At 42.6% G+C, this 11,615-nt stretch overlaps 1 protein-coding gene across 1 annotated transcript in view; it reads right to left on the bottom strand.

The window, feature by feature from the left end:
* Man1a1 (mannosidase alpha class 1A member 1) overlaps positions 1–11,215 on the bottom strand; it is a 175,142-nt gene extending 163,927 nt beyond the window's left edge. The window contains exons 1-2 of the mRNA XM_046466986.2: positions 11,059–11,215; positions 8,964–9,824 (exon numbers count right to left, since the gene is read on the bottom strand). Of these exons, the coding sequence (XP_046322942.1) occupies positions 8,964–9,824; positions 11,059–11,085 (888 nt within the window). The 5' untranslated portion in view covers positions 11,086–11,215. The remainder of the gene's footprint in view (positions 1–8,963; positions 9,825–11,058) is intronic.
* Between the last annotated feature and the right edge of the window lie 400 nt (positions 11,216–11,615).

Consider the following 11,615-nt stretch of genomic DNA (forward strand, 5'->3'; position numbering starts at 1 on the left):
CTAAGCAACTCAGTGAGACCCTGTCTCTAAATAAAATACAAAAACAGGACTGGGGATGTGGCTCAGTGGTCGAATGCCCCTGAGTTCAATGCCCCAGTACAAAAAAAAAAAGTACTAAAATTTTTGGTCCATTCATTTTCCCCTTCTAGAAACTTAAGGGAGAAAAATTCTACTTATAGGGATGGGGAGCAATGAGAAGTGAGATAAACTTTCTAGACAAAGGCATTTATCTTGGCATTTTTTAAATTTAAAAACAAACAAACAAAAAAAGGAAATAAGCTAAATGCTCAGGTCCAAGGAAATGGTTACAGTAGGAACATTTTGATATGTTATGCTATCATAAAATGACATATCATCCATCTGGGCATGTCCGTGCATGTGTATAATCACAGCAGCTCGGGAGGCTGAGGTAGGAGGATTGCAATTTCAAAGCCAGCTTCAACAAAAGCAAGGCACTAAGCAACTCAGTGAGACCCTGTCTCTAAATAAAATACAAAAGAGGGCTGGGGATGTAGCTCAGTGGTAGAATGCCCCTGAGTTCAATGGTACCTAAAATCAAATCAAATCACATATTAAAAGAAGATGAGGTCTGGAGTTACAATGCAGTGGTAGAGTGCTTGTCTAGCATGCGCAAGGCCTGGGTCCAATACCCAACACTGCAAAACAAAACAAAAATGTGTCTACAGTGTGGTCCTAACTGTGGGAAAAAAAATTAACATTGGGCAGGAAAGAGGAGAATTGACCCTTCTGCAACAGATAGGAGTATGAAGGATTATTTTTCTTTTTTCTATTCCTGTGTGTTTTTAAACTTTTCTTTCCAAAGGAGACACTTGTTTACAATGAAAAGACACAAAGAAAGATAGTTTCTCATTCTACAAACCTATTTTTCTCCCTTGCCATAACAAATCTCCTGTACAATAATTTCTACTGAGCATCGTTAATGATATTCCATTAAGAACAGCCTTCAAGAAGTCATACATCCAAGAAAGGGAGAAATTTCAGGCAGTTGGAAATGAGACTGGGTACACTTCCCTGTCCTACTATACCATTTCCACAGGTCTGTCCTTTTTGCTTATGCTCTGATAAAAATAAACACACATCTTTTACTAGCTCCAGCATATATATATATATATATATATATATATATATATATATATATATATATGCTGGAGCTAGTAAAAGATGTGTGTGTGTGTGTGTGTGTGTGTGTATTCATTCCTATGAAAGAGAAACTAGGGTCAAGCACGTCCTAAAACCTCAGCTCAGGGAAGTTGGACTGCCACCTCCAGTGTGGGTTAGCCTTTATCTCTGAGACTCTCTTGTCTCTTAGAAGGATCACTTGCTCTTCAAGGCACTCTGAAAATGCCATTCAATAAGAAGGATTTGGCAGAACTGGAGACTCCAGCAATAGCTCCGTTGGACTTTGGATGGGATGGTATGAGTTCCCTTTCTCAACTAGTCACTCATAGGCCTACTTACATCAATTACCACCACACCCTTCCCACAGACTCCTAGCATATGCAAACTGACTTCCTCACTAGTGCTGCAGCAAGTATTGTTTTAGGGTGTAATGTGCTACCTTATTAAACCACCCATTCAGAACTTGGAGGCCATCAGGTTTCATTCTCTTTTCCACGCCCTCTCTCATACCAAGTTCTCACTGAACTCCCCCATACAAGGGAATAGAGGCAGGTGTCCCACAGGTAAGTACCTGAAAAATGTCATTTGAGGCTGGTCTGAGTGTCACCTGTATGGAGGATGTAGAATAATAGTGATCAGAAAGCAGTAAAGCAAATCAAGGACTGGGATTTTGATAAGTTTAAGAGCCAGGGAGACTAATGGACTGACAAAAGATGAGCATGAGGGAGCCATTCTAGTTACCAAAGTCAAATAAATACAGAAGCTACTTGTACTTTTTAATTTTATTATCTCTCTTCTGGATTATGTGCAGGACTGCTGGGCTCTGATGTACCTAAAGCAACTGCCAGAGCATTCATGACAAAAATGAGGGCTGTGACTCTTAAAGGCTCTTAAACCTTAATCTCATTTGGTTTTCTTTCAAGTACTTAATGATCACAGAAGTCTTTATCAGGACTCCCTGGGGGTGGGGCAGCCTGGCCACATTCCTCAGAGGAAGGAATTAGCCAATACTGTTCTCTCAGGCAGTACTGTCTCAAGCAAAGCTATTCCATCCCTTTAGGATGTTCTCAGCAAAGCTGCCATTCCTAGATGAGAAGGGAGGGCCCAGCCTGCCCAGTCTCCAAAGCACAACCTTTCATTAAGAATCCAGGAGATCACAGGCTGATGGGGCCTGGTCACTGCAGCAGCAGTTCTCTGCTCTGTCCTTGGTACTCTGGGATGACCTCAGGGACATACACTTTAGCAGCCCCTACTGTGTATATGTAGGATGAGTGCTGAGGTCCTTCTGGGCTTGAAAGGTTAATACACCTAAATTCAACGTGAAATTCCTTTAAAAAGCCAAACCCTTTAGGCTACGAAATATAATTGATTTATGCAACATTTAACTACTGGGTGACGAACTAAACCCTGGTAATAAGATTTATCACAATTATTATAAGTTTTGCTCAGTCAAAAACAATTTTCATCCCACTTCTTAAAAATATTCTTCCAAAAACAAAACAGACTCAAATTCACTGTTTTCCATCTCTCTATTTTTTTGAGGAATAATTTCAGTGCTTAAGGGGATAACTCAACTGTGACTACTCTGAGAAGATGGCACTTCAGGAACAAGCACGTTCGACTGTGAGAAAGAGACAACTTAATTTTTGCACATAAATTTTGAAGTACAGAAGCTGAAGAAATATATGCAGTGGGTATCATTTTAAGGATACCTAAAGTTTTAGGGGAATGAAGAGATTCTTTAGTTGAACTGAAAACATATCTCTTTAAGCTCTGAGAAAAATAATTTTAACTGTTTTTTTGATAGCCTTTTAAAACTTCATTACCCACTTTTCTCACTTATTAGGCAGTATCTGGAACAATGCAATCATGGCTTGATGGCCTTAGGTGTTGACCAGTAACCATCCCTGTATGCCTGATACCATTCTAAGTGCTTTATTGTGGAGGATCAAATTTTTAAGCCTTAGGATCCAACCAAATAGGCACTATTATTAACTCTGTTTTTCCAGTGAGGAAACTGAAGCTCTGAGAGATGAAGCAATTCGCTGAAGGTCACAAAGTTAGTGAGAGGAAGAGGCAGATAGATACAGACCCAGGTAATCTGAGTAAAGAATCCACCCTTCTAACCACATCTCTGCAAATGGATGGAGCAGATAAGAAAAGGCACCCAAATGGAAACTCTTCAGAACTTACTTGAGTAGAGAGAATGACCCATAGATTGGTGTGGTTTTTAAATGTATGCCACTTATTTATTTATTTATTTATTTACTTACTTATTTATTATCCTTAAGAGTATTTTTATTTTCCAAATCACTTTTCTTTTAAATAGCGTGCTTTCAGGTTAGCTGTCACTTTTTTGTTATCCATAGCGCAACATCAGAAGAGCACAGATATTTGTAGTTTGAAAGAATTCCCCCAAGTCATCACACCCTTCTTCTCTGGGTACCTACACATGCCTTTCTTATATGCTGCAACTCTTTCTTTCTTCCTTTCTCTCTTTCTTCCTCCCCACTTCTCTTCAAAAAGAATGTTCAATTGAATAATTACAAATGCCTCTACTTCCTGCAGAGACTATTATAAAGAGAAAAAACCATATCAAACTTTCTCTGGGTGGCTTTAAAAACAACAAGTCTTCCCCATCATTCCATTGGTATGATTTTAAAAACTTAAAAAACTAAGATGAGACCAAATCTACAATATTGTAGAATTATACTGCACATGTTTCATACTCTACATTAGGTTCTGCAAATAATAAATATGGGTAATTAATATACTTCTTTAGAGTTTTATTTAGTAGTCAAGTTGTGCAGGGGATAGTGAGCAAAACTTACTGAGGATTGGACTTTGAATTTTTAACTCTGCCACTAACTGGTGATGTGATTTCCAGAACATTCTTGGTGTCTTGGTTGCATGTACGATAAAATGAATGAGTTGTCTCTAAGGTCTCACTCACGTATAGTACTGTATGACTTAGAGCATATGTTTAGTTTTCAAAAATATGAGATTTAAAGTCACTACTTTATGGCATATTGATGGTAACAGAAAAAAACAATTTTTATAGTTTGTGCAAAGGGCCTTTCAACAGATGTGGGTGGGGAGGGTGGATACAGGTAATTCAATTACGAAACACCAAGCAGAGCTGTAGGCTAAGAACGCTGAGGGAAAAGTCAAGACTTATTTTCCTCAAACAAGGAAACTCTTCCCTAAACAGATTTCTTATTTATCATTTTTATCTACTTAGAGGAAGACCATTTTGCCAAACCTATTACACTGTTTCTGGAGTCCACAATGGTTACTCTTATTTTGACAAGTCTAAATTCATCTTTCACAAACACATATGTTCATGATTTTGTAGGGTACAGAGAAATTAAAGGGCTGCAGGTACTCTATTAGGCTAGGACGTATAAGCAGGTTCCTGTGCAATACTGATTCCCTGATATACTTACCCTTAATTCTTCACACAGATCTGTATTCCTCCCTCTGACCTTGAGACATATACTCAAAGCTTACTTTAACAAAGAATGCAGGCTACCATAGTTTGATGAAATATTTATTTGTACTACTATAGTTTATGAATAATCTAATTTATGTAAGTTCTACAATGAATTCTAAAAAATCAGATCTCATACAAAGGAATTTTTTATATATAAAATACTAGACTCAATTTCTCAACACAGTTCAATTTATTAGGTCATAAAGATTTGAAAATGCATGTTTTTCAATCTCCTTTCATAATTCTAAGTTCTAAATCCTATATGTAGTACTTTTATGTGAATCTTCTTTGCCTATTAACAGGAAGGCAGAATACTCCTGTTGAAGAAATTATCAATAACTTATAGCTGAACATAATTAAGTACCCACTGACAATCTTTTCTTAATTTTGTATATTGATGTTCAACAGTCAGCATCTACTCTGGTACTTACACTGTGGAAATCTTAACTGACTCATTTACTTGTTGAAGAGAGAAACCTTTAGAAACACTCCATGTCCTCTCTGGTCTGGGGAAGAGCCCCTGAATGGATCAGTCTCACAATGGCCTCTGTTCAGTATGTTGTGTGTCCCAGAGCAGGGAGCAGTTTCAAAGGAAGCACCCAAGGGTGTCTAAACCCCTCAGGTCAGGTCTTCAATCTGTCACTTTTATTACTTTGTAATTAATATTTTCCATACCAGAACTACCTATACCAGCAACCTAAGTAAAACTGGGGTAGAAATGTAGCTCAGTGGTAGAACACTTGCCTAGAATGTGCAAGGCTCTGAGTTTAATCTTCATTACTGTAAAAAATAAAAGAAAATAAAGAGTGTTCTCTTTTGTTTTAGTCTGCTGAGATTATTGCCACATCTGATCTCTACCAAAAGCGTTCATGGCTAATAGTTCATATAAATGATATACTTTTCCCAAGGCTATACATACAAGATTAGTGTAAAATATAATAAAAATATGTTTTAACCAGTCACCACCAATATGGAAATTTTCCTTAAATTTATGATTATACAAGAATGGATTAATAATAATAATAATTTTAAAAAGGCTCTTTTGAAAAACTGAGCAGATATCTGTGTCCCAAGAACTGACGGATCCTAAAGCCTTATTTGATAGAAGGATGACAACCTGCACAAGCCCCACCTGCCTCTTATGTTGGTGGGGACTCCAGTTTAAGAAGGGACAATTTGTCTTCAGTATCTATTACTGAGAAATCCTCATACTTGCAGGAAGTGGAAAAATAAAATATTCACTTTCCAAATTGGATTAGGGTTCTAATCTTAAAGGACAGGGCAAGCTCATTGTGTAGAACCCCTCTACCTACCTCCCTACCACTACCAAAAAAAAGCTAAGAATACTTCCTGATTTTTAAAAAGGGGTGAAGTAAAGGGGAAAATGGACTATTTTTCTAAAAATTCCATGGTGCTATTTTAGCTTCCAGCTTCATTATTCTAACACTGCTTTTTAAAGCTAAGGGCAACTTGAGCATAATTTCAAGAAGATCCAATTCATGAAAATAAATAGGAATTTTGTACACATTATGAATTTCAGGGAAATTCCAGAGTAAATGCATTTACAGAGTATTGACAGAATTTTCACAGGGGCAAGTCCAGGAAAATCATAATTTTAATTTGAAATATTACATCAAAGATTTACCATCCATCAAATTAGTAGTGGAAGTCACTTAACATCTTTTTTGGAAAGGGCACTAGGCAATGTCCAATTTGAAGTTAAGTATCTCCCCTAAAACACAAATCTGTTAAAAAGTTACTGTGGGACCAATAACACAACTGTATTAGCATTATGAAAAACAGTATTAACTGCCTTCAAGCCACATTTATAAGAGTTTGACTTAAGTTACAGCCCAAGACCCAACATGTTAGGCCTACTTATATTTTCTAAATTTTAACTATAAAAATTTTGGTACAGTCAGGTATGATAAAGAATGTAAGTATTAAAAAAAGATCTAGAAAGCATAGGAACAAGAACAAAACCAAAGCAAAGATTCATTGGTTCATTACAAGAAGCCCAGAGGAGTAAATGAAACCAAATCTTACTTGTATGAAGTCTAGTGCTTTACTTACAATGGGCAACCACTTTTTCCTCCTAAAACCACTCACTCACCAAATTCTTTTAGAGCAGCATGCATTACTTTTTTTTTTTTTAAACAAAGGACTACATCTGCTTGAACTAATCTGATGAAAAACATAATCCATTTTACTCCCATTGGCCTTTGACCAACCACTGCAACTAATTATGCTGGCTATTTTGGGTTTTCACAACATGGAATTTTAAAGAACACACTGAACTCTACAACTTTTTGCAAGACTGGGCAATTTCAACACATTTTGGTGCTAAGATGTTGGCACCACACTTTCAACAGAGACTACATAAATTTCCTTAACATGGTAAATTAAGAACTTTGGATTTAGAGATATATATGAAGTGATCCAATAGAAATAGATACACGTACTGTTAACCTGAATGGACTACTATTGTATCACTGCTTCTGCTGTAAAAGCACTTTTAATCACTACTGGTCAGTAACAACAGCTTTTTATACCTGTACATCTTTGGTATTTAAAATCTTACTCAGAAAACTGTGATGTGTGCTAACTGGCAGCTCATATGAACTACAGGCATGAAATGCACAGGTTGCTTTCTTCGAGTTTAAAGGGAACAAGCATATAAATATCATTTAGGGTTGCTTTCCCATGGTTTGGGTTGGATATTTTTACGGAACCTGGAAGATGAGGATAGCAGGATGTTTGGGAAGAGGCAGAGCTTTGTTTCACCCTCCTGGTTTGGTGATACTGACAGGATTTCAAGGAAAAGGGAAACTGCTAGAGAGTAGTTAAGGAGAGTAGAATCCACCCCCCCCCCCACCCCAGGTCTTGGTTCTGTGCCTGAGCAGGAGTCTCAAAGAAGCAGAAGGCTGAAGCATTACTGAAGAAAGCTATGTGCAGGGCAGAGGATAAAGGAACTCTTCCTAGGGTAAACTGAAAAGGACCCAAATTCACTTTAACTTGCTTAACTACAGCTTACCCAGATTCATCTAGTCTTATGTTAAAGTAAAAATGCTGTGACAATCTATCAGCCTCTATTCTGCAGCCACTTAACCTTCATCTTTACCACCTCAAAATTCTGTTTCCTCTCTGAAAATGGGACCAGGAAACTTCCTTTCCTGATTACTGACCCAATATCAAAACACAAAATTTATTTTCACAGACACTATGTATCATTTTTCAAAATGGCAAAAATATTACCTCCATTCATAATGTATTTTAGAAAACTGCTCAAGATTTGGGATGACATGCTTTAAATATGGTTCCTACAGCTCTTAATTCTCAGTAAAACCCAGGCTGGCATCCTTTCACATAGAGCAGCAACTCTGGAAGGGAGCAAGACCATAGACATCCTGGTGACAGGTGATTGGGAAGAAGTCCCAGGGTTCTAATTCAATTCCCTACCTAATCACTAACTGATTCTTGAGCTCTGGACTCTTAAACTTTCATCACTGCAATAACAGCCTGAAATGATGTTTAAGGTCTCCTTAAGCTTTAAGCTGCTCATGAACTAATCACATGTTATGAGTTCTAACTACAAATTACATAAAGAAATTACAGAGGATTTATCAAAGTCTATGTTTGTCCCAGATTAAGTTTGTTATTATTGTGCTGTTATGAAGCAAACCTGTTGCTTCACATGGAATACCCTATTTCTGAATATGCACTAGAAATACAGTTAGTAGACTGGCTAAATTTTCATTTTTTTGAAAAGTAAACAATAGTATACCTCCTATGATGGGAAGTTCTCCAGTTTCACCTTTTGACTTTGTAAGTACACACAAAATGCCACCTGGCAGAATGGGGCCATATGACTGAACGCTAAGGAGCTCTGGCTTGCTGCTAGTACTTTTACATCCTGGTTGAATGATGCTTTAGTTTACTGGCAAGCTTCACTTTAAAGCCACTTCCAAGCCATACTGGGGGGGGGGGCTGTAAAGTACCTTCACTGTACTGTACCCAAACTACTAAATGTATACAGCCAGTAGAGGTTTGTCTATCACCAGCCGATGTATTAACACCAACTTCATATGGCTTAAGCTCACCACAGCATGCAAGTTAAAAGCAATGGGATTCAGCATATATCGTAATTAGCTACGTCTACTATAAAACTAAAAAAAGGAAAATGAAAGAACCTTTGACATAACACCTGGTGGAAGAGGAAAACCTCCATCTCCCACTACAGGGTAATGTTGCAGTTTTCAGAGTTTCAAAGATTTGCCATTTCTCCCAGAAAAACAGCCAACTGGGAGGGATTATGACATGATGCACTCACCTCTACGATCTTTGCCCTCTTCTCACGGATAGCTTCATCCGCAGGCTCCCGGTTCTCCACTCCAATGGGAGGCACAAAGTCCACCTCCGGCAACCCTCTGAAAGGATCCTTGTCACGCAGCTGGTCCTGGGCTACCTTCTCCTTCTCCAGCAGGATGTCTCTTTGGATCTCCTCTGGCAGCTTCTGCAGGGTCTCTTTGGCTTCCCTCAGAGCCCGCTCGTGGTTTTCGCGGATCCTGGCCAAGTTGTCCTCCAGGGCGGCCGCGGGATTCCCGGGCGCGCCCTCCTCCCGGAGCCGGGGTAGCCCCTCCGCTGAGTCCTCGGCGCGCGCCCCGGGCCCAGGCTTGTGGTCGGCGGCCGGCTGCAAGGCGGGGCTGGAGTGGAACAGGACTCCACTGAGCAGCTTGGAGGAGTCGGGAAGGAAGAATATTGCCCCGAAGCAGAGAGTGATGAAGGCGCTGAACACCAGAAGCAGCACGAACTTCTCCGTCAGGCGGAAGGCGGAGGGGCCGGACCCCTTCCTGCTGCCGCCGCCGCCGAGCCCCCCACCCAGACCGCCGCCCAGACCGCCGCCCGCGGGACTGCTGAAGAGCGGCAACAGGCCCCCCACGGGCATCGCTGCCGCCGCCGCGGCCGCCGGGCGGCCGTCTGTCCAGTGGCCCGGCGCCGAGCGGGTCAGCAGCCAAACTTCGCCGCTGCCGGGCGTCAGCGGCTGCGGGGCTGGGTCCTGCGCATCCAGGCCGCCCGAACCGCTCCGCTGGGCTGCAGGTCTCCCCAGGGGAAACAACTCTCCTCCGAATCTTCTCCCCGGGGCGGCTCCCTTTGCAAACAAGCACGCGTGACACACCGCTGGCTGCAGCGCCTGCGGGGAGAGAAAACAGTAAAACATAGTAATTATGCGAATCATGATAAAGTTTCCAGCGGGTCTCCGCCCTCCGACGGCCTGGCGAGCCGTCAGGACAGCTCCCCCTGCTCAGAGACCCTGAGTCCAGCTCCGGGCACCGCCCTCGCAACCCACTCTTTGGACTTGAGGTGAAGTTTTTGAGTCCCGGGGGGTAGAGGATGTCCCGCGCACACCTGGGGCAGAGAAGCTGGCGGACACCCCCTGGAGGGGGCAGAGCACCTCTGTCAGGAAAAGCGCAGCGTGGGTGGGGGGCTCCTCAACTTCGCCCGCTCTCCATCTCCGAGCCGAGATCGGCTGCCTCTTCCAAGAGGCGACTGAGCGTGCAGCCCGGGCTGCCCTGCAGTCCCCGCCGCGACTCAGGTGGGCGAGTGCACCCACCCACGGGTAAGTCAGAGCGGTCAGGGCAGCACGATGCCCTCCACCACGGCCCCGCGAGCACTAATATCACTGCCGGTCTCCGGGCGGTCGGAAACGAGGGCGGTGACGCGTCCGGAGAGTGACAGCGAGGGCGGGCCAATCTTACGCCGCCCAGGGTCCCGCGGGGGTGGAGCCGAGGCGGGGAGGGGGCCGTGCGGGGCGGGGAGTTTACGGGAAGCGCAGCCTCGCGGGGGCCCGGCCGGGGGCGGGGAGGTCGCTGGTCCTGGAGGCGCGAGGCGGGCTGGAGCCACCGGGAGCAGGGCGGTCAGACCCGCGTGGAGGCCCTGGGTGAAGAGGCGGCGGTCTCAGGTCCCCGAGTTTATTCCGCGCGGGCCTCAGGCTCGGGTCCCAGGGGTGGTTGGTTCTCCAGTGATCCGGGAGGCACCTGGGATTGAAGCTGAACCTTCTGGACTTGCTTTTGGATAGCATCTTGCGTAGCGGTCGGGTACCCACTGCCAGGGGTCCCGGAAAAGGCAGTAGATCGCAGGGCACTGAGTCGTTCCGAGGCGCGTCTTTTTCTCCAATTACCCTGTTTTTACCCAAGGCAGAGATTCCCCGGTGCTCAATAGCAGTTAAACCGAAGTCCCTCGTTAGAAGAAGCATGATCTGATCGTGAGAGCTCTTGAGCACTCTGGTCTATCTGAATAACATCCTTTTACATCCTCAGAGACTTATGGTTTTGTGGGTGCTTAGGACTCTTCCTATGCACCCTTTCCCCCTTCAACATAAAGTTGTGTGCTTCCCCCGCCCACCCTCACTTTCGAAATTCATTTACCTCATAGCAGTTGGTCAGATTTTCCATTCAAAGGAGTCAGTTTTATGCTGCCAGAGCTTCAAGCAATAAATTGAATACTGTTGAAATTAAGTCTTGGATCCGAGTACTTCCAGCGAAGTAAGGACTGGGTCCAATAGAATGTTTTCAACACAGCCTTACAGTATTTAATATCTCAAGGAATGTCATGGAGACTGGCTCCACCTCCCATGACATCGCATGGAATGTCCTGGTCTCTGCTGATACCACATAGAAAGACTTTAGGATCCAATAGGTAGGTAACCCACTACCCCCGAGAGGGCTGGCCAGCATTATTTTCCAAAATGTGTTCCTGATTCCCCCTTTGCTACAGTAAGGGGTAATCAGAAAAAAAAAAAAAAAAAAGAAGAAGAAGAAGAAGAAGAAGGAAAAAAAAAGTTGATTGACTTCCCATTACTGAAAGCTAGTTTGTAGGAGCCTTGACTTAGCCTCACCCTACTCTGGAAATGTGATTTTAGTTCTGCTTCTGCTTGTTGTCTTATAACAAAGGAAATAGCTGACACCTTTCAGGAAGGTGCCCA

The sequence above is a fragment of the Marmota monax genome, unplaced genomic scaffold (assembly GCF_021218885.2).
Source record: "Marmota monax isolate L192 unplaced genomic scaffold, Marmota_monax_Labrador192_F-V1.1 WCK01_AAM20220418_F8-fsc00140, whole genome shotgun sequence".
NCBI classification, from domain to species: domain Eukaryota; kingdom Metazoa; phylum Chordata; class Mammalia; order Rodentia; family Sciuridae; genus Marmota; species Marmota monax.